The sequence below is a fragment of the Trichomycterus rosablanca genome, chromosome 9 (assembly GCF_030014385.1).
Source record: "Trichomycterus rosablanca isolate fTriRos1 chromosome 9, fTriRos1.hap1, whole genome shotgun sequence".
In the NCBI taxonomy this organism is placed as follows: Eukaryota; Metazoa; Chordata; class Actinopteri; order Siluriformes; family Trichomycteridae; genus Trichomycterus; species Trichomycterus rosablanca.
Window position 1 is genome coordinate 22,128,268 of NC_085996.1, and position 24,554 is coordinate 22,152,821.

Consider the following 24,554-nt stretch of genomic DNA (forward strand, 5'->3'; position numbering starts at 1 on the left):
TTCTTACTGTTTCCAAAAAAGACTGGACCAATGACTTTACTGTGTCTAGATTATGCACTAGAGTAGGAGAACTCAGCTGCCTAGAATGAATATGGAGGCATGGGCCGCTCAGGTGGCGCAGCGGTAAAAACACACGCTGGAACCAGAGCTGGGATATCAAATACATCATATCGAATCTCAGCTCTGCCTGCCGGCTAAGGCTGAGCGGCCACAACATATTGGCCTGTTGTTCAGATATGGGCAGAACTAAGCCGGATGGGGTCACTCTCTCTCATGACTGGTGCAATTACTCTGCTGGTTGATTGATGGCACCTGCACAGAGATGAGAAAAGAGTGCTCTCAGGGTGTGACTCTCCGTACACAACGCTGAGCTGCACTGCACTCATCAAAGTGTAGGTGATAAGATGCATACGGCATGCTGCCCACGTGTCGGAGGGGGCATGGGTTAGCCTCGTTCTCCTCAATCAGAGCAGGGATCGGCATTGGTGGAGAGGAAGCATGATGCAATTGGGCAATTGGACGTGCTGATAGGGAGGAAAAGGGGAGAAAATGCATAAAGAAAAAATAAAGAATGAATATGGAGGCATGAACTGTTAGTATCAGAATCGCTTAAAAGACAGACACAATGATGTCATTGGCCTTTTTTAGAAACAGTTTGTAGGTAAATTGAAAAACATTTTGCATTAAATAGTCCTTTCTGCTATTAAAAATAAAAAACATAATGACAAACGGTTGATATGTTAACCATTTTTAAATGTAAACTTGAATCATGAGCTGTTGGACTGAAATATAAGAATATATGTCAAATCAGTGACATTTTTCAAATTATATGTATGTCATAAAGTGTTCATATCATGTTTTAATTTGGCAGTTAAATTATTGTGAACCAAATGTAAAAACAAAATGAGTGTTTCAGACAAAAGCCTGAGCTCATGTTATAAACTAATGAACCTGCCATCAATTTCTTGGTCTCTGATTTAGGAGAGAGGTGGATAAGATGACATTGTAACATATCGTGTGGTGGTTGTGAAAAATATTTATGATGGAAGTGATTTCGGGTCCAGTCTTGTAGCCATGTGTACATATATATATATATATATATAATCAGCCATAACATTAAAACCACCTCCTTGTTTCTACACTCATTGTCCAATTTATCAGCTACACTTACCAAATAGAAGCACTTTGTAGTTCTACAATTACTGACTGTAGTCCATCTGTTTCTCTGCATACTTTTTTAGCCTGCTTTCACCTTGTTCTTCAATGGTCAGGACCCCCACAGGACAGATGCGTGAATCAGACACAGCAGCACTGCTGATGGAGTTTTTAAATACCGTGTCCACTCACTGTCCACTCTATTAGACACTCCTACCTAGTTGGTTCACCTTGTAGATGTAAAGTCAGAAACGATCGCTCATCTATTGCTGCTGTTTGAGTTGGTCATCTTCTAGATCTTCATCGGTGGTCAAAGGACGCTGCCTACGGGGCCTGATGGCTGGATATTTTTGGTTGGTGGACTATTCTCAGTCCAGCAGTGACAGTGAGGTGTTTTAAAAACTACATCAGTGCTGCTGTGTCTTATCCACTCATACCAGCACAACACACACTAACACACCACCACCATGACAGTGTTACTGCAGTGCTAAGAATGACCCACCACCCAAATAATACCTACTCTGTAGTGGTCCTGACCATTGAAGAACAGCATGAAAGGGGGGTAACAAAGCATGCAGAGAAACAGATGGACTACAGTCAGTATTTGTAGAACTACAAAGTGCTTCTATTTGGTAAGTGTAGCTGATAAATTGGACAATGAGTGTAGAAACAAGGAGGTGGTTTTAATGTTATGGCTGATTTTATATATATATATTTTATATATATATATATTATATATATATATATACAGTGTATCACAAAAGTGAGTACACCCCTCACATTTCTGCAGATATTTAAGTATATCTTTTCATGGGACAACACTGACAAAATGACACTTTGACACAATGAAAAGTAGTCTGTGTGCAGCTTATATAACAGTGTAAATTTATTCTTCCCTCAAAATAACTCAATATACAGCCATTAATGTCTAAACCACCGGCAACAAAAGTGAGTACACCCCTTAGTGAAAGTTCCTAAAGTGTCAATATTTTGTGTGGCCACCATTATTTCCCAGAACTGCCTTAACTCTCCTGGGCATGGAGTTTACCAGAGCTTCACAGGTTGCCACTGGAATGCTTTTCCACTCCTCCATGACGACATCACGGAGCTGGCGGATATTCGAGACTTTGCGCTCCTCCACCTTCCGCTTGAGGATGCCCCAAAGATGTTCTATTGGGTTTAGGTCTGGAGACATGCTTGGCCAGTCCATCACCTTTACCCTCAGCCTCTTCAATAAAGCAGTGGTCGTCTTAGAGGTGTGTTTGGGGTCATTATCATGCTGGAACACTGCCCTGCGACCCAGTTTCCGGAGGGAGGGGATCATGCTCTGCTTCAGTATTTCAAAGTACATATTGGAGTTCATGTGTCCCTCAATGAAATGTAACTCCCCAGCACCTGCTGCACTCATGCAGCCCCAGACCATGGCATTCCCACCACCATGCTTGACTGTAGGCATGACACACTTATCTTTGTACTCCTCACATGATTGCCGCCACACATGCTTGAGACCATCTGAACCAAACAAATTAATCTTGGTCTCATCAGACCATAGGACATGGTTCCAGTAATCCATGTCCTTTGTTGACATGTCTTCAGCAAACTGTTTGCGGGCTTTCTTGTGTAGAGACTTCAGAAGAGGCTTCCTTCTGGGGTGACAGCCATGCAGACCAATTTGATGTAGTGTGCGGCGTATGGTCTTAGCACTGACAGGCTGACCCCCCACCGTTTCAATCTCTGCAGCAATGCTGACAGCACTCCTGCGCCTATCTTTCAAAGACAGCAGTTGGATGTGACGCTGAGCACGTGCACTCAGCTTCTTTGGACGACCAACGCGAGGTCTGTTCTGAGTGGACCCTGCTCTTTTAAAACGCTGGATGATCTTGGCCACTGTGCTGCAGCTCAGTTTCAGGGTGTTGGCAATCTTCTTGTAGCCTTGGCCATCTTCATGTAGCGCAACAATTCGTCTTTTAAGATCCTCAGAGAGTTCTTTGCCATGAGGTGCCATGTTGGAACTTTCAGTGACCAGTATGAGAGAGTGTGAGAGCTGTACTACACACCTGCTCCCTATGCACACCTGAGACCTAGTAACACTAACAAATCACATGACATTTTGGAGGGAAAATGACAAGCAGTGCTTAATTTGGACATTTAGGGGTGTAGGCTCTTAGGGGTGTACTCACTTTTGTTGCCGGTGGTTTAGACATTAATGGCTGTATATTGAGTTATTTTGAGGGAAGAATAAATTTACACTGTTATATAAGCTGCACACAGACTACTTTTCATTGTGTCAAAGTGTAATTTTGTCAGTGTTGTCCCATGAAAAGATATACTTAAATATCTGCAGAAATGTGAGGGGTGTACTCACTTTTGTGATACACTGTATATATATATATAAAAACCTGTTCAGAGGGAAATGTATGCATGTTTGGATTCATGATCCATCAACAAATCATGAAATAAATGCCTCAAAGGCGAAGCACCAACAATCATACACGGTGATAAAGATAAAATTAACAGCGCCTGCCTGTGCTCGAATGGCAATGCTATTTGACGCGAGTGTTAAGACTTGCAAAAGTTTTACAGATGAGTGCCTATAATTTATAAAGTCATGCCTTCGCTTTAATGACTTTTTTTTAGAACTTTTATGTTGTGCCAACTTCATTTTTTGTTTCAGGGGTCTTTGCATTTCTTTGTTGAGTTTTTGGATCATATATTATTTGCTTTTGTAATTGCTTTATTAATATCATTGTTCTGTCTGTTATAAATGCCTTGATATTTATGACTACATGCTCTGATGTAATAAGAGGCTTATTTATTAAACAGAGCGAAACCTCTGCACAGTGAGAGGCAGCACTGGTGGGAAGCCTGAGCCTGGTATGAGCATGAGCACTTTCATGCCACACCGTTTTGCTGACAGTTTAAGAGAACATTTTTATATCTACACAAACATGTCGCTCAGTTTCCCCTGTGTTCACATTTCAAATAAAACAGTAAAAAAATGACTGGTTTCATTGTCTGCATTATTTTTATATTTTAAATTGAATAGATGGTGTTGGAAAACTTCACATCACTGTATAACCTTGATTATCATATTAAGTTTCTTATTCACAAATTTACAATCAATGATAAAACAGTTTAACTCCCATTAAACCACTCAAAATTCCAGTTATTTACTTTATTTGCCTTATTTGTCTGCATTAAACCCAATCTTTCAATCAAGTATTTTTTTTTCTCTCCCATCTTTATTCTGTATCTTTCAGTCTACCAAGCCTAGCTCTTTTTGTGTAAGTTTTATAATGGCCTTGTATTTCAGCTTCTCTGGCATGGCACATGTTGGCTCAGACTGCACTGACTGCATGTTCAGCCTCTTCCACATGTATTCCATTTTTGCATCACAGTGCCACGGGTTTAAGGTCAACTCTACCTGTACAATCCCTAACCCGAGTGTGCCCGGGGACAAGAATTGAAGCCTGTTTTCAGTAAGGTCCAGGTACTGGAGATGTTTGAGATCATGAAACACAGTTGCCGGGAGACTCTCAAGCTTATTTCTTTGAAGGAACAGGTGAGTTAGATTAGCATTATGGCTAAAAACTTTGGCATCCAGAGAATGAAGTTTGTTTTCTTCTAGATGAAGTCTCTCTAGAGCAGGGAGGGAGTGCAGACTCTCAGCTGGAATCTCCTCCAAGAGATTTTGAGAGAGGTGTAGAGTTTCAAGTTGGTCCAGTCTCTGGAGCAGAGTACTAGGTATTTTCCTAAGCTTGTTCCCTGATAGATCTAACCATGTTAGGCTGCTGTTGGTGGGAAGGCAGTCCTCATTTATGTTAGTGAGCAGGTTGTCCTTAAGCACCAGGTTAAGCAATGGGGCGTGATGAAATACTTTGGCAGGAAGTTCATGTAACTGGTTATCTGAGAGAAGATAAGAAGGTACATTGAGGAATTAGCAAAAATTATGCACATAAAACATATTATTTGATAATCTTAGTATTTACTCTATCAGCGTCCAACATGTTCCGTGCATGTACACTAAATGACCATAGGTATGTGGACACCTGTCCCTGAGCTTTTTAGACATTTCATTCAATTGGTGGCTATAACAGCCTCCACTTTTCTTGCACTCTAAAAAATAATATACTGGATCTACTTAAAAAAATTATGGTAACAATTTGCATGCATTTTTCTATGTAATCTCAACTAGAATGTTTTAAGTAAATGCAACAAGCCTTTCGCTGTTAAACTAACTTAACTAAATTAGGTAATATCAACATGAAAATCTTTAACACCATCACACTAAATTAATCTGAACCTACTTAAGTTTAATTTAAATGTTTTGTTCCACAAACCCAAATTAGGTTCCGCTAATATGATTAGAAGAAGGTGATAAGAAACAGCTCTTTTATTGAATCACTGGACTAACACATATTCATACATATATATATTTATATCACAAACACTCATGCTGATCTATTGCTCAGCATATTAGTGATGGGTCGGTCGCGAACGATCCGGCTCTAAGAGCCGGCTCTTTAAAGTGAACGACGGGATCCGGCTCCTGACTGGGAGCCGATTCGTTTTTTTCCGTTTTTTTTTTCTGTCAAAACCGCACGTGATTGGTCAAGATACGTGGTGGCGTTTGTGGGTTACACATACACAGAGAGACAGCGTGCACGAACAGGAGAGAGAGAGAGAGAACTCAGCGCTTTGCACAGCCAGACATTACACGCTGGAAAGGTGAGGAAAATGAGTGAGAGGAAACATAGTATATTTTCATTTATATTTTGTTGAGTGTGAGTGATGCTTCGTTGATGTTGTGTTGTTTCACTCTAGATGCTTGTTTATTTTGTTTTGTTTATTAGGATTTTAACGTCACGTTTTACACTTTGGTTACATTCATGACAGGAACATTCACCTCACTTGCATGTCTTTGGACTGTGGGAGGAAACCGGAGCACCCGGAGGAAATCCACACGGACACGGGAAAGACATGCAAACTCCACACAGAAAGGACCCGAGCTCTTCACCTGGGGATCGAACCCAGGACCTTCTTGCCGTGAGGCGACAGTGCCAACCACTTAGCCACCATGCTGTCCCACTTTAGATGCAAATGTACAAATAATATACACAATCAGATCTTTTTGTCTAATTGAGATGGGTCTTTGTTTTTGTATTTTATAATTTATTGTTGGAGCACTCTGTTCCATGTTGAGTATATAAATAAAGCAATTTAAGCATTTGATACAATGTTTTTTTACATTAGTAATTCATTTTACATGTAATTTGGTAATAAATTAATTTAAGCATCAAAAAAATCTAAGGAGCCACTTGGGAGCCGAAAGAGCCGGCTCTTTTTAGTGAGCCGAGCCAAAAGAACCGGCTCTCTAAAAGGAGCCGAAATTCCCATCACTATAGCATATCAACAAAGTGGAATCAACTCATCTGGATACAAGTTTGACGTAGAGAATAACAAACTCTACAACAATCTTGTGTCCAGATAAACTGATTCAACTTTGTAGATTTGTATACCTGAAATATTGAGCATGTATCAACACATTTCTCAGCATAGCCACACTGTTCCCAATGCAGGGCTGCACGGTCACGGTAGGTCTGGATACCAGTAAAGCTGGTAAAGGTCTGGGTAAAGCTCCGCCCCTTCCCAGTATTTGAACATAATACATTCAAGCAACTCAGATATTTTAGTTGGCTCAACTCAAAATTGGTATGATGTTGTACTAAAGCAAAATAATTCGTTGAAAAAGGTCAAAATTTTGAGTTTAGAGTGTGGAAAGTTGTGTATGTATTTAAATGTGTGCATATTTAGTTTAAAATTTATTTGTAGGGTCAGACACTGATCTTGAACAAGAGATCCTGGTTTGTAGCTGTCATTACAATTCATTAAAAAATGTTCAATCTGATTAGAAGAGGGCACATAATTTCTTATATTTAAGGACATTGGAATGGATGTCCAAATAACTTTAACCGTACAGTGCTTTTTGATTTTTTTGTACTAGTTTGGAGGGCAAAATGTGGAGCTTTTTTTTACATTTTATGGTGAGAGCACTTTTTTTTCAGCGAAGTGAGTTTACTGGTTTATCAGTCCACTCCAAGATCACAATAATTTAATTTGTTTGGTTTTTTTTTTTTTTGTATTTTGTTTTATCGTCCTACTGCATGACCAAATTACACCTAAGCTTTACTTTAGAAAGAATGAAATGTATTCATTAATTAAACAATTTCAGCGCTCAGGTAAGCACAACACTGTGCACACACAATTTTGAATTTCCCCGACCTGGCTGGGCGTTCACACAAACACAATTGGTTGTATTTATATATATATATACATATACAGTAGTGTTCAAAAAAATAGCAGTGACTTTAAAAAAGTGAATAAAGCACAAAATCATTATAATAACTTTTATTTCCATAAATGCAAACGCACTGAAAATACTACACTTTCAATTCTAAATCTAAACATTAACAACATTTAGCCAGTTTGTGTTCATCATTTACAGAAAGTTAAGAAAAATGAATATTAGGCTGTTCAAAAAAATAGCAGTGCCAGCATTTTTCTTTAAAAACTAAAAAAATTTATCTATAACATGAAAAAATGTTTGAGGTTTCACTTTACTTTAAATTACTGAACTAATATTCAGTGGCATAACGATTGTTTCCGAGATCTGTGTTGCATGGAGTCCACCAACTTCTGGCACCTCTGAACAGGTATTCCAGTCCAGAATGATTAGACTACATTCCACAGTTCTTCTGCAATTTTGGGTTTTGCCTCAAAAAAACGTGTTTCAGATGTCAGCCCACAAGTTCTCTATGGGACTGAAGTCAGGGGATTGGGCTGGTCACTCTATTACCTCAATCTTGTTTGTCTGTAACCAAGATGTTTTGGGTCATTGTCATGTTAAAACACCCATTTTAAGGACATTTCTTCTTCGACATAGGGCAACATGATCTCCTCAAGTATTCTGATATATTTAAATTGATCCATGATCCCTCGTATGTGATAACTAGGCGTAACACCATGGTAAGATAAACATCCCCATATCATCATTTTGTACCACCATGCTTTACTGTCTTCACAGTGTACTGTGGCTTGAATTCAGTGCTCGAGGGTCATCTGACATACTGTCTACGGCCACTAGACCCAAAAAGAACAATTTTTCTTTCATCAGTCCACAAATGTTGAGCCATTTCTCTTTGGACCAGTCAAGGTGTTCCTTGGCAAATTTGAACCCATTCAGGACACGTCTTTTTCTTAACAACGGGACTTTGCAGGAGTTGTTGCTGGTAAATTGGCTTCACTTAATCATCTTCTGTACTTACTGGTAACTTCAGATGTTCCTTGATCTTTCTGGAGGTGATCATTGGCTGAGTATTTGGCTATTCTCTGATCCATTCGAACAGTAGTTCCACGCTTCCTTCTGCGTCTTTCAGGTTTTGGTTGTCACTTTAAGGCATTTTAGCTGAGCAGCTTATAATTTGCTGCACTTCTCTGTATGTTTTTTCCCTCTACAATCAACTTTTTAATCAAAGTACGCTGTTCATCAGAACAATGTCTGGAACAACCCATTTTACCCAGTATTTCAAAAGGAAATGAGCTATGACCAACCTGTGCAACATTTGCCACCTCCTACATTAAATAAGGGCCAAAATTGACACCCGTTCTTCTGCAGAATGAATGACTTCACCAATTGAACTCCTCACTGCTATTATTTTGAACAACCCCCTTTCAATCAATGCTTCCATTACTCAGAATGAGTGGGATGCATGTCCTAATTGTTGGGTTTGTTTTGTTTTCATTACTCTACTACACTTTCAAGCTATGTAGAAATATCACTTCTACTAAAAACAGTGATTTATCAAGTTAATGGTGTTGGACTGCTATTTACTGCTACACTACTGTATATACAACCCCTGGCAAAAATTATGGAATCACCACTCTTGGAAGATGTTCTGTCAATTGTTTAATTTTGTAGAAAAAAAATAAATCACAGACATGCCACAAAACTATCATTTTTCAAAATGTCAACCTTCTGGCATTAAGAAACAATAAAAAAAAGAAACAAATATAATAGTTGTGGTCAGTCACAATTGCTTTTTTTAGATCAAGTAGAGGAAAAAAATATGGAATCACTCAAATCTGAGGAAAAAATTATGGAATCACTCTGTAATTTGCAGTTTAAAAACAAAACATCTGCAGCAGATTAGATTTGCTAATTATTCTTCAGTTTAAAAAGAGTGCTCACACCTCGGAGAGCTGTTGCACAAAGCAGATTGTCATGAATCATGGTTCCAACACAAGATATGTCAGTTGAAACAAATGAGAGGATTATAAAACTCCTTCAAGAAGATAAATCATTGTGGAATGTCGCAAAAGATGTTGGTTGTTCCCAGTAAGCTGTGTTTAAAATCTGGACCAAGTACAAACAAAATGGGAAGGTTGTAAAAGGGAAGCACTGGTAGACCAAGTAAGACATCAAAGCATCAAGATAGAAAACTTAAAGCAATATGTCTTGAAAACAGAAAATGCACAACAAAACAAATGAGAAACAAGTGGCCGGAAAGTGGAGTCAATGTCTGTGACTGAACTGTAAGAAATCACCTAAAAGAAATGGGATTTACATACAGAAAAGCCAAACAAAAGCCATCATTAACACCTAAAAAGAAAAGAACAAGGTTAAAGTAGGCTAAAGAAAAGCAATCGTGGACTGTGGGTGACTGGATAAAAGTGATCTTCAGTGATGAATCGCGAATCTGCATTGGGCAAGGTGATGATGCTGGAACTTTTGTTTGGTGTCTGTCCAATGAAATTTATGAAGATAACTGCCTAAAGAAAACATGTTAATTTCCACAGTTGTTGATGATATGGGCCTGCATGTCGGGTAAAGGCACAGGGGAGATGGTCTTCAATAAATGCCAAAGTCCACATTGAAATTTTGGACGCTTTTCTTATTCCATCAGTTGAAAGGATGTTTGGTGATGATGACTTCATTTTTCAAGATGATAATGCATCTTGCCATAGGGCAAAGGACGTGAAAACTTTCCTTCAAGAAAACATATAATGTCAATGGCATGGCCTGCAAATAGTCTGGATCTCAATCCATTTGAAAATCTCTGGTGGAAATTGAAGAAAATGGTCAATGACAAGGTTCCAACCTGCAAAGCTGATCTGGCAACAGCAAGAGACAGTTGAAGGCAGATTGATGAAGAATACTGTTTGTCATTAGTTAACTCCATGCCTCAGAGAGTTTAAACCATTATAAAAGCCAGAGGTGGTGCAACAAAGTAATAATGGTGCAGTGTTTTCTAATGATTCCATAATTTTTTCCTCAGATTTGAGTGATTCCATATTTTTTTCCTCTACTTGATCTAAAAAAAAGCAATTGTGACTGACCACAACTATTATATTTGTTTCTTTTTTTATTGTTTCTTAATGCCAGAGGGTTGACAGTTTGAGAAATGATAGTTTTGTGGCATGTCTGTGATTTATTTTTTTTCTACAAAATTAAACAATTGAAAGAACATCTTCCAAGAGTGGTGATTCCATAATTTTTGCCAGGGGTTGTATATATATATATATATATATATATATATAGAAATTATTTGTTTATGCATTTTCTTTCCTTTTTCATTCTTCCTTTTAGAGCGTTCAATTGCCCGATTACATCATACTTCCTCTCCACCAATGCCGATCCTTGCTCTGATTGAGGAGAACGAAGCTAACCCACACACCCTCTCCGACACGTGGGCAGCATGCCGTATGCATCTTATCACCCACACTTTGATGAGTCCAGTGCAGCTCAGCGTTGTGTGTGGAGAGACACTCCCTGACAGCACTCTTTTCCCATCTCTGTGCAGGCGCCATCAATCAGCAGAGGTCATGGGAGAGAGACCCCATCCGGCTTAGTCCCGCCCATATCTGAACAACAGGCCAATCGTTGTTTATGTGGCCGCTCAGCCTTAGCCAGCAGGCAGAGCTGAGATTCGATACGATTTATTTGAGATTCCAGCTCTGGTTCCAGCATGTGTTTTTACCGCTGCGCCACCTGAGTGGCCCTAATTGGTCGTATTTAAGCTAAGATGGGGTATTTTCCTACTGCAATATGCAATTTCCAAGGCTGGTCCAGGAACTCCTCCACATGCAATTTGGTAAGATGCAGACACATATTGGACACATACTTGCTCATGTGGACTGTGGTTTGAATGTATAGTAAACACAAATATTCTTGTATTTAGGGTATACAGAATAGATGTATAGTTGACCACATACACAGGCACTTGTGAGGTCTATGTTTTGGACGTAGGTTAATACACACCCACACACACTCACCTGTAAGATCTATGGTATGGAGGTGATGCATGTCCATTAACAGGTCCTCAGGTAAACTGCTGATTTTGTTTCCTGGTATGTGGAGCTCCTGTAGTAAGGGTGTTTCTCTCAGGTCAGTGGCCGAGATCTTGCTCAAGTTAGTAAACTGGATGGTCAGAGAAGTGGTGTTAGCTGGGAGACCATCTTTAGGGTAGTGAGAAAGATCAGCATCAGGACACACCACCTCTGTGGAGCTGAGGCCAAAATGACATGTGCACTGTGCTGGACATGATATGGTTCCATGGCAATGGAAACAGAGCATTAGCACATGAGCTAGGAGGCAAATCCACTTCATCTGTACAAAAGTAAAAGAAAAAAAAATACAGAGCTTTTTGAGTAAACAACAGTTGAAGCCTTTTTTCACCTTCGTAATATTGCTAGACTCTGTGGAGCTGAAACTCTGGTTCATGCTTTTATCACGTCCCGTGTTGACTATTGCAACTCACTTCTCATTTGCATTCCTAACAGATCCATCCGTTCACTCCAGTATGTCCACAATTCTGCTGCCAGAATTCTATTACAGGTTCAAAAATCAGCCCACATCACTCCTACTCTGTATTAGTTACACTGGCTACCTGTCACATAACGCATTCAGTTCAGACTCCTTCTGCTCACCTACAAGTCTTTGCACGGTCCTGCACCCACTTAATTAGCAGAACTTCTACACTTATACTGCTTTGCCCGTACACTCAGGTCCCCGATGCTGGTCTTCCTGCCATCCCTAATTTCAGACTGGTCTCGGCAGGGGAAGATCTTTTAGTGTCATGGCCCCTAAACTATGGAACGCTTTACCACAATCTCTCCATTTCTGCTCCTCACTTTCATCCTGAAAAACTCAACTTAAAACATACCTGCTTTCTCAAAATTCTCAAAATCTTGTGACCTTGAGTATGAGAAAGGCGCTATATAAATCTAACTTATATTTCTCCCCGTGTCTACGTGGGTTTACTCTGGATGCTCCGGTTTCCTCCCACAGTCCAAAGATGTGCAAGTGAGGTGAATTGAAGATACTAAATTGTCCATGACTGTGTTTGATATAACCTCGTGAACTGATGAATCTTGTGTAATGAGTAACTACCGTTACTGTCATGAATGTAACCAAAAGTGTGGGACATGACGTTAAAATCCTAATAAACAAACAAACAATCAATCTAACTTATTATTATTATAATTATCTCTAACCACCAGATCTGTAGCATTTTACCTGTCTGACCAAACATCAAAAAGGCCTTTGAAATAGCTTACCTGCACTTTTGCTATGAGTTTTAAATCAACAGATTTTTACGGTGTATTTTTTTTTCTACAGGTTGCAGTCAAAGTTAGAGTTATGCTAATTGCCCATACTATAAAGACGCACTTTATACAAAGTAGGCTTAAAAAATACTGGAAACTTTGTTTGTTAATTTAGATAAAGAAAAGCTCTTCTTGTTTCATGAAGTCTTAACTTTTATTAGGGTCAGTTGCAAATATATTGTTCAAATTTACAAAGTAAACTAAATCTTATATTCACATGCTCATCGCTCATACAAATTGTCTATTCAAATCCTCTGTAAATCATACCAGATTGTGTTTATGTTAAAATAATAATAATTGTATATTACACACATTTAAAAAAAAAAAAATACCGTGAAATAACATGAGAAAATGCTCCTTACCTCGTAGTTTTTATTTTACTATCAGTTTACTTTTTCTTAGAATCTCCTCACGTTTAAATGCCCTGCAGATTAATGGTGTTTTTGGAATTTCAACAGCTCTTACTAGTATATAGGTCATGGAAAGATCTGTCACAAAACAAATATCATCAGAACTTTACCAACTAAGTGCCAATAGCCAAAGTCTGAAATGTAACCAAAAAATATTTTCAGGTTATTTAATATATAAAATTGTATCTAAGACTTTTTCAAATACCTTTTAAACTACTGTAGTTTTATAAGTAATCATAAATAAAACATCTGGTGTATTTTATGTACTATGTTCTCCAAACTGTGATTTGTTCATATTGTAGACGATGGATCAATAAGTAAATGATTTACACAGCACATACACATTGCTCAACGTTACTTAATTAGTCATGTATTTTGTATACCTGTGTTCCAAATACTGCCTCCAAGCCTCTGTTCACAGGATGGAGATGAAGCCCCCTCTGTAACCCCCCCCCCCCCCCTTCCCCACCCCCCATTATGTATTAAAGCCTAATCTTCTAACTATTTTATTTTTTGGCCATCGTTTAATTTAAACAGTCAACATTCAAAATGTAAAATTGGCTTTTTTTTTATAATAATAATTCCTATTAAATGTTACACTGCTGTAATGATCCATAGAGTCTGACTGTGTAGGCTGGGTTAAAAATAAACAAAAATTAGCATGATAATTTTAAGACTTAGCCTAAATCATGTACTGCTTTTCTACATGGATTAATTACATGTGTTTGTTAATTAAGACCTATTAAAGAGAATCTTTAATAAATACACAGAAAACCATTTCTGTACTTTCTAGAACATTGAAGGTGTATGAACTGGTACAGCAATGTAACATTCGAACAGAGCTGTTTGTGTTTATTTATTTATTTATTTATTTATTTTTATAGTGTATATTAGTGTATTTGGTAAATGTAACAGCCAATAAAAATGAACAAATTTGGATGCTGAGTAAATCTCTGTAGGCTGAAACATTCACTGTTTGCACTGAACAGTTCCATCAATTTGGTAAAACATATGTTCACATGTTCCTAACACTATTCACTGTAAACTGTCTCAGACATGAAAAGTGGATTTAGAACATACAGTCAGTAAAAGCAATCAGGTGATAATCAGTCAGGCCATTTCTTTTGTTTTGCCCATCATAGCAGGTGCTCTGATCAGGTAAACTGCTGATTCTGTCTCCTAGTAAGTGGAGCAAAATAACTTTTGAAGTACTGTATTGTACTGTATTTATAAGGAATTCTAAATAAAATGCCCTATTTCATGTACTATGTTCTCCAAGCTGTGATTTGTTCATATTGTAGATGATGGATCAATAAGTAAATGATTTACACAGCACATACACATTGCTTAACATTGCTTGATTTATGTCATATATTTTTTTATACCTGTGTTCCAAATACTGCCTCCAAGATCCTATTCAGTTTAACAAAGTGGTCACATTTTTAAAAAGCAAATAAACTGAGTAACATTGTCAAAGGCTTTGTAATTGGAAGACATTTTTAGATTGACCTCAGCCAGTTAATTTATTTTTATACCAGCCAAGGTTCTACTGTGTTTAAGTAAAGTGAGACACTGAAAGTCAAATGCACTTTTCATCAACATGAATCTGTATAAACAGCTGTATTTGATGACTTTACATTTTGCATTAACGTTTGCCCTTTGTGTTTATTTGTTAAAATTATTTCATATATGACTGCGGGTATTCTATGTGTTTCCCTCTCCACATTACTGCAATAGAAGAATATTTGTGCAGTAAAACCCAGGGGTAGAGATCATTGTATACATTTCTTACTTGAATGTATTACCTCTACAACTTGTATTAAAGTACAATTAACTATAATTCATTTAAATTTTTGCATTAGAGTAGAAGATTTATTTTAACAGAATGATAGAAGCATTGTTTCTCCTGCTGCAGAGAACCTTAATTTTAGAGGTGGGGGGGAAGGACAGAATGTGGGAAAGGTGTTAATTGTTTCTGCTAAAATGGAGACTAACCCCCTTTTGCACCCCCCAATCCTGTACTAAAGCCTAATCTTCTCATTCTTTTTTTCTTGTCATCGTTCTATATAAACAGTCAATTTCAACAGCCGACATCAAAATTAAACATTGGCTTCATTTAAAATATCAGTTCCTATTAAATATTACATTGCTGTACTGATCTATTGAGTCTGACTGTGTAGGCAAGGTTAGAAATGTGAATAAACCAATACAAATGCAAAAAAATTTTATTGCATTGTATTTTTCCAATTGTACAGCTTTCCTACATGAATTAATTACATGTCATTGTTAATTAAGACCTAATAAAAGAAAATAAACAGTTTATTTAATTATTTTTTAATTAATTGGTGTATTTGATAAATAAAATCTTTAGGCTGAAAGAGCTGAACCTGGTGCAAAAGCATTGTATTATAACTACTGTACTGCACTAGTACAGCAATGTAACATTCAAACAAAACTGTTCATGTTTATTTTATTAATTTCTTTTTAATCAATTGGTCTATTTGGTAAATGTAACAGCCAATAAAAATGAACAAACTTGATGCTGAGTAAACACTAATAGGCTGAAAGAACATTTAAGAGCTAAACTTGGTGCATGCGCTAAACAATTTGGTAAAACGTTTACAGTCCCTTACATTATTCACTAAAAACTGCCTCAGACATGAAAAGTGAATTGGGAACATACAGCATTGTCAGTAAAAACAATCGGGTGTCAACTGGTTTTCAACGAGTGATAATCAGCCAGACTATTTCTTTTATTTCACTTAATAGCCCCATCATAGCTCACCTGAATAGAGGTTTAGCTGAAGCTGATTGGTTCTTTACAAGTACAGCTATCACACTCAGTGAGCTATGGTGAATGTTTTAGTATAAATACAGGCAGTAAAATCAAGGCACATCAGCATCCACTGTTCCTACATTTGCCCTGTTGCTATAGTTGCTGTTTTTGCTGAGCTGCTTTGAGAATGGCTGAACAGAATCAGGACATGTAAGAATTTGTTTCTATTCCATTACCATATTTGCTTGTATTGTTGTTTCCTTTAGTGGATTTGTTTCTGCACTTTGAACTGAAGGCTGTCTAATATCACTGTTAGTAATGGCGTTTTGATATGTTATTATGCAGGACCTTTGCTGATTACGATATTGTTTACTGCACACTTTGCCACAAGCCACAGAAGAACATTGCTGTCCACCTCAGAAGGGTCTGCATGAAAAGTAGTTCCCCAAGAGAAAGAGCTGCTGAGATGCGGAGGGCCATCAAATCCACCAATGACTGGGCCTTGAATGGCAGGACCTGGGACTACAAACATCTGTGTGAGATTCTGACTGACAAGTCCAGTCTTCGTAATTTTGTAAAGGCGCTCCAGGAGCGAGACTTTTTTATAACCAACCTGCCCCAGGAAGAGATGGAAGAGTGATGATACAGCTTCCACCTCAGCACCAGAGACAATCTCCAACAATTAGTGTCTTCAGTATCCAAAACCATTACAAAGTCTCATTAATAGGAAAGGTGATGGAACACTGGGGTAAACAAATGGACCTTTCATCAACATTAACCTGTATAAACAGTTGTATTTATTTGTTAGAATTATTTTTCATATTACTGGGGGATTCTATGTGTTTTCACATTACTACTAGAGAATTTGTGCAATAAAATTTATTAGTTCTAAAACGTGACTTTTAATTAAGATCTTAGTAAACCCTCTTAAGTCGTTTCTAGAGGGCGGCACGGTGGCTAAGTGGGTAGCACTGTTGCCTCACAGCTAGAAGGTCCTGGTTCGATCCCCAGGTGGGGCGGTCCGGGTCCTTTCTGTGTGGAGTTTGCATGTTCTCCCCGTGTCCGCGTGGGTTTCCATGCACGTGAGGTGAATTGAAGATACTAAATTGTCCAAGACTGTGTTTAATATAACCTTGTGAACTGATGAACCTTGTGTAATGAGTAACTACCGTTCCTGTCATGAATGTAACCAAAAGTGTAAAACATGACATTAAAATCCCAATAAACAAACAAACAAACAAGTCAAACGTTTCTAGAACATTTAAACAGAACTATGTTAATATCAATATTTCAATATACTGGCGGGATATTCCGCTGACGCACCAGCACCGAGTTTCTGAACTCCCGGGTTCGAGGCTCGGTGTTGCCACCGGTCGACTGGGCGCCATCTGGCGGGCACAATTGGCATTGCCTGCAGCAGATACTAATTGGCCACCATATCTGCAGGGTGGGGACCGGGCTATGTGTGGGTGGGGGGGTCTTCATACGCTGTGTAAGGACCCTGATTGGCAGAAGAGACATCCGTGCTTCCTGAAGAGGAGGGCTGTACACATGTAAAGAATGCATGGGCAGCAGCGTGCTCTCCTTGGATGCAAAATCTGGTGTCTGTCAGCAGCGGAAGATAAATTGGTTGCGCTAAATCGGGAGGAAAAATGGGGAGAAAACAGCCCCGGTTCTGGACTGCTTTGCTTGGGGGGGCAGTAAAACCTAATGAGGGGGCATGTTGATAGTCATGTTTTTGAAGCCAGAAATATATTCAAGGCTTGATTTGTGCATGAATGATGACAGCCAAGCTATTGATACTGGCTTAAAGTGATGTATGAGGTAAAGAAATAAAAATGCATGTTTTCGAACTTAAACTTAAAACCCAATGATTAAAAAATACATGTTGATTATGTAAATGGAGAAAAAAGATTATCTAATTGTATTTCATTTTAATACGCCCCCTTAATTAAATTGCCATTACTAATAGAACAACTCTATTTCTTGAAAGGCTTTAATACAAATTTAAGTCAAAGCTGACAAATGTACCTACACACAGACTGAGAATATTCAAACGTGGAAATAGGAATGAGTGAGAATATTTATATTATTGGGAAATTAAAATATGAAGAAAACAAAAGAATACTAATTCTGTAAAAAAAAAAGTGTTTACCAGTATACCTGCCTCTCGCTCACACTAACAGAACATATACTGCCGAACTGAACTGTTTGGGGCAGTCTGCCGATTTTTATATGACTCAAAGAGCCAATCAGGAATAAGCAAGGAAATATCTTCACACTGTAAAACAAAATGCATTTTTGTGATTGGTTCAGAGATAATTTTAAAAATAGCCGTTGCTTGCATTGTGCTTGGGGGGGCAAAGACACAATTTGGGGGGGGCAATGCCCCCCTCAGCCCCCCCCTAGCGCCGGCCCTGGGAGAAAATGCATACAAAAAAAAAATTCAAAAAAAAATTCAACATATTAACTGGTAAATAGGTTTAAATAACTTTGGCCACCAGATGGCATCATATACCACTACACACCGTTACCAACAGACAGTGGGTCGAAAACATCCGTTGGGTCTTCCAAACATACATTAGTTTACATGTATTCGTTACACCATATTTTCCCCATTGCTTAGGAGTCCAAGTGAGGTGCTTTTTACTTGACTTTTTACAAAGCCACGAATTCCATATTTGCATATGGGCCAGTGATAGCTCAGTGGTTAAGGTACTGGACTAGTAAACAGAAGGTTGCCGGTTTAAGCCCCGCCACCACCAAGTTGCCACTGTTGGGTCCCTGAGCAAGGCCCTTAACCCTCAATTGCTCATCGTGTTCAGCTCATTGTGTAAGTCGCTTTGGATAAAAGCGTCTGCTAAATGCTGAAAATGTAAATGTAAATGCATATATAGCTTGCAAATACTTTCAATCATTGTATGACAAATACTGCATGTTACTTTTTTGTTATAAACAAACCCATTTCTGGAAAATGCAAGAATTCATGCAGTCTATTGGGCGATTTGTTAGAGCCAAAGCTCTCCTAAGATGGACCTAAAGATTGAGAATACAACCACAACATCTGCTGAGGGCAGATGAGTTGCCATTTATGTTCTTGGATAACTTACAACAGGTTTATTGGAAAAATAAAGCCAAATAAACCCAACTACGTACGTACAAGAAAGCCAACAAGTGCTACATCAACCCTTAGATTGGTTACTAGTCTGAATAAACGTGTAAATTGATCCAAGCTGATCCCAGGCTGCTCAAAAAATCAAACACTGCTCGCCAGCTTGTCAGAAACGAGGTGGATTATATTGGGCGGGGTTACAGATCGTTATTCCTACGAATTTAGTGAGAGATCGGAAATCAAACTCACACAGAAAAGCTGTCAGAGCTGTGAGGGACGCGCGCTCCCGCTGCTCACCCAGCGCACCCGGCGTCACAGGTGCCACAGCACAATGAGCGCGCTTTACTGAACGCGCAGGGCCGACAGTGCAGAAGGGGACAGAGACAGACTCTTTTTGGCAGACTCTTCTCAGCCCGTTTAGGATCGCAGAAGGCAATGGAGAACTCCAGCACAGAGGTATTCACGAACTTGTACAGGATGCCGGACACAGATCTGGCAGCGTGGCGGGTACCTGAGGGACCTGTGGATCCAGCGCGCATGGCGGTGCCGTTCTGGGACTCTCCTCTAAGCCACGGCATGAACGTGCTGGTGGGCTTCATCCTGTGCTTCACTATGCTCGGGCTTGGCTGCACGGTGGAAATCAGTCAGATGGGCGAACATGTCCGCAGGCCGGTTGGGGTGCTGCTTGCAGGTATCTGCCAGTTCGTCATCATGCCGCTGGTGGCATTCCTACTGGCACTCGCCTTCTCCCTGGATGATGTGGCAGCTGTTGCAGTGCTACTGTGCGGGTGCTGCCCCGGGGGCAACCTTTCCAACCTCATGACCTTATTCGTTAACGGCGAGATGAACCTCAGGTAGTCATCCAAGTAATAAAAAACAACAATTGCATTCTATTATTATTTTTATTATTTATAATTAATCACACATTAAAGTGTTTACTTAATGTAATTTTAAAAGTAGTTTTTACATTATTAATATGTTACAATAACACAGCTGCTGCTGAAGTTAGGTAAACTAAAAACCACTATTGTGTTCATTGATTTGTGTTAATTAAATTATGTACAAATTTAAATAATCATTCAATATTTACTTTTTTAAAGAACCATTATGGATTATTTTTTACTTTTGAAAATTAACTACTCTGTTTAAATGTATTTGTTTAATGTAGACTATAATCCTTTATTATCATATAACTGAAAAAAATCAAAGTAATTGGCTGCTTCCAAAGGTTAATGAATAATTTAACCTAGTTTGATCAGGTTTTAGTTGTAAAGCACTAACTGAAGATGAGTGAGAATTAGTACAGTGTAACTGTGGTTGTTTTTTATGTGCAGTGTTATAATGACCATCTCTAGCACAGTGCTGGCACTGGTGCTGTTACCGCTGTGTCTGTGGCTGTACAGTAGACCGTGGATTGATACGCCGGTGGTGCAGCTGCTGCCACTTGGTGCTGTTACACTCACATTATGCAGCACCCTCATCCCTATTGGACTGGGAGTGGCTCTCAGGTACTTCTACCCCCGAGCTGCCGACATTGTGCTCAAGGTAACACCCAAATCACATGCTACTATATGTTAAATAAGTACACCATCTTACCATTAAGTACAGTATGTGAGATCTTATGGGTTTCTGAAATGTACAAAAGAGAAAAGATAATTTATTACCATGCAAACCCAATTACAAAAAAGTTGTAACAGGTGGTGATATCATGATTGAGTATAACGGGAGATGAGGGGTTAATATAAGGCTTAGTTGTTTACGTGCAAGGATGGGAAGTGTGAACGAATAGTCAAACAGTCTAAGAAAATTGTTTCTCAATGCATGGTCATCTACAGTCCATAACACTATTAAAAGATTCAGAGATCTTAGTGAAATCTCTCTCCATAAAGGGCAAGATCGAAAACTAATGTTAAATGCCTGTGATTGTTGATCCCTCAGCAGCCATGTATTAAAAAATGACATGTTTCTGTAATAAATAAAACACATAGGCTCCAGAATGCTTTGGAAAACCTTTGTCAGTAAACCTGAACCGAGTTCAGGTTAAGAATTTACTACACAATGCAAAAACCTTTGGGTTCAGGCTTTTCTGAGATAGACTGATGGACCAATTTTAAAACGTGCTGTGGTCTGACAAGTTCACCTTACAAATTGGTTTTGGAAACAATGACCTTCATGTTTATTTTTTTAATAAGCATCTTTTTGTTCTTTCAGGCATTTAAATAAGCTCCAGCCTTCCCTTGAAAAGTAAACACCCCTTAATTAAATGGTCTGTAAAGTGTGTGCAGTGGACGCTTAAAATGCATATGCTGGATTGCAGTGAGCAAATAGGAATTTAATTATGGGGCAATTTTAAAGGGACCATCCTGAATTATAACAATGACATGAGAAGTACATAAATAAATATAATGAAATATAAATATTTGAATATAAATAAAATTGAACTCTCTTTTGCTCATATAGGTATTGCTGAGATCTTAAATCACTAGTTGTTCAAAATCAAAATTGCCACTTGCACACAAAATGCAACCAGTTAATTCTAAAAGAGATACATATTCTTGATTTTAGTGGACTCTTGCTACATTGTTCTATGATTTGTATGGTGTATGTACGTATTTGTTTTGATTATTTGTCTTATGTAAAGCGTCTTTGAGTATCTTGAAAAGCGCTATATAAATAAAATGTATTATTATTATTATTATAAAGTAAGCAAGTAAGTGGAGCTTTGCTTTGCTCTGCTTTCTTGACAAAAGCCTCCTGTGTTAATCTAGTCACCTGTTTAGATGTTGCGACTGCACAACCCTACTCCATTTAGACTTCATTGTTCTACAGCATAATATGAAAAAAAATGACTGAGATTCTGTCACCACAAAGCAGAATTTAAAGCATAATGGAAATACTTTGTTTATTCAATTAACTAATAAAGCGGATCACAATGGTTTTTATTAAATTAAAAAAATACTTTTTTTGTATTTTTTACCCTAAAAGATGTACAAAAATTAAATATTTTAGCTTAAAATGGCTCTGCTTAATGGGTTATGTCATGCAGGTAGTTTTAATGTGTAATTTTGGAGATTTCCCAGTGATTAGTTTTGGACAATTTAAGTTAAAATTCACAGGGTATTTTCTAAATTATACCAATTAAACTTTTTTTTTATCTGAGAGTTCATCTTAAGTGATTTAAATTTCACCATATAAACAAAAAATGCAGTCTTTAAAATACAAAAGCAACTTCAGACAAAAAAAAATAAAGGCAACTTAATAAACCGCCGAGGAGCATTGTTTTTCAGTCCGCCTCATCTTTAGAACAGTTTGATAAAATGATAAGAAACCCATGGTGAGTGACAGATATAGCAACTGGGAGGGAAAGGATGAGGGAGGGGAAGCATGATAAAGGAATAAAAGGGTGTGGTTGTATTTAACAGCATAGGAGGGGGCAGTGGCGTACACTAGGAAGATTGAATAAAAGCAAATGGTGTTGTTACTTCTGTGATCTTGCTCATGTCCTCTTTGATAAATAGTACTGACTCAGCATGCCTTTATTTTTGTGATACTAAATCTCTAATTTGAACTCAAATTAGAGTTTTAGATTCAGTTTTATTGGGATGCTCTAAACCAGACCTTCCCAAATCCAGTAAGCTTCAGATCTTTATAGAGAAGAACTTACACATGTAATAATAGCTCAATAGTTGGGAGATCTGACTTCTGGAGTTGTGAGCCCAGGGTTACCTTTCTTTTATTAGACTGAACTGATTCAAGACTGTTGACACTGTCAGGTACAATAATTTTGTATTTGCTTAGGCAGAATTTATTAGATAATTTTTATGATCAGATTTAAAAGGTTTTATGTTTTTTTTTCTTTCATACAGCCATGTTTAACACTATACCTGGTGTTCCCGTTTGTATTGCAGGTGTCACTGTGGCTCATGCTCATCACACTTTTGCTGCTATTTGTCATGACAGGGGTCATGCTGGGGCCTGAGCTGCTGGCAACCATTCCTCCTGCAGTATATGTAGTGGCTGTACTAATGCCAATGGCAGGCTATGCAGCTGGTTATGGCATGGCAATGCTTTTTTCACTGCCACCCAACAGCTGCCGCACAGTGTCACTGGAGACTGGCTGCCAAAATGTTCAGCTCTGCACTGCCATACTAAAACTGGCTTTTCCACCACAGCTCATGGGGGCGATGTACATGTTCCCACTCCTTTATGCACTTTTCCAGGCAGCCGAGGCTGGCATCTTCATCCTGGTCTACCGTGCATATAGGACTGAGGTGCTACGGAAACAGGAACTCAATGAAGATGATGATGACACCAACATTACATATAAAACACTAAAAGAAGAGGATGGGCCATTCGATGCTGCTTATGGTTCAGTGACTGTGAGTGATCCCAATGCCTTTGAGCTGCAGACTCAGGAAGCATTAGAAAGCCCCACACCTCTATAAGACAGTGAATAGGAAAAAACATCTGGCCTGTGCAATATGTTCTGCCATTCCATGCCATCGCTGGTAGCAGTGGATTAAATTAAATTATCACATACAGTCTCTGGAGACCCCTGAAGTGTTGATTTAACAACACTGAATCATTTTTTGAATCATATTGCTAAAATAGCAGCTAAGATTTGAGAACCTCTCCCAATTGCTATACTTGGATTATTTTACATTTACATTTATTAGTAATGTTACATAACAGTTTGGTTGTTTTAAAATGTCTAATGTTTGTTTTATGATCCTTAAACATTATACATTTTTTGTATGTATATATTTTAAATTTTGCTAAAGCCTGTTTAAAATCCTCACTATGAACAAGGAGAAAATATTCATAAGAGATCTTTTAAAAGCCTTTACCGAGAAAGTCTGTGATGATTTTGGAATGGGATGTTAATCAAGTTTATGGTATGCTGACTGTAACTCCTACTTAATGTATTATTGTAGGCTACTTCAAGAAAGGCTTTAGAAACTGTTCTATGCTAAAGGCGAAGAGGGTTAAACAAAGAACTATATGAAAGGGTGCCTGTAACAGTGACATAATTTGCTAAAAAAAAAAACATATTTATGAATAAGAATATTATTATAAGATTTAAGATTTACAAAATCTCCCAACTTCTCTGAAAATGGGGTTTGTACAGGATGTTTTACTCCAGGGAGGAAGAAATGCCATATGCAGTACCTTATTCAGTGTAAATAAATGCACATTTACATGCGTATACAAATGAAGTATCAGGACAACTGCTGCCTTTATTGTTATACACATGGTTTGCCTCACCACTTACAGAAACTGATAATTTATGAGGTGAAGAAGTCAATAACCTTAAAGTAAGGCAAAGAGACAAATGAAAGTCCCAAAATATTACTATACTGAATTGTATAGTACGTATATAGTTTTCTATGGTATTCTGTTTGAATATACTATTTACTACAGGGGTATGTGGTTTCAC

General features: G+C 38.2%; 2 protein-coding genes across 2 annotated transcripts; one reads left to right on the plus strand and one right to left on the minus strand.

The window, feature by feature from the left end:
* Positions 1-4,161: 4,161 nt before the first annotated feature.
* On the minus strand, positions 4,162-13,327 carry si:dkey-90m5.4 (leucine-rich alpha-2-glycoprotein). The gene is made up of 3 exons (XM_063002077.1): positions 13,182-13,327; positions 11,488-11,821; positions 4,162-5,061 (listed from the first exon to the last, which is right to left on the minus strand). Exons 2-3 carry the CDS (start codon positions 11,819-11,821, stop codon positions 4,412-4,414), a joined length of 984 nt encoding a protein of 327 aa, XP_062858147.1. The 5' UTR covers positions 13,182-13,327; the 3' UTR covers positions 4,162-4,411.
* Positions 13,328-19,622: 6,295 nt separating this feature from the next.
* slc10a4 (solute carrier family 10 member 4) lies at positions 19,623-23,562 on the plus strand. Its single transcript, XM_063002076.1, has 3 exons — positions 19,623-19,971; positions 20,452-20,662; positions 23,026-23,562. The coding sequence occupies exons 1-3, from the start codon at positions 19,655-19,657 to the stop codon at positions 23,560-23,562; spliced, it is 1,065 nt and encodes a 354-aa protein (XP_062858146.1). The 5' UTR covers positions 19,623-19,654.
* The last annotated feature ends 992 nt before the right edge of the window (positions 23,563-24,554 follow it).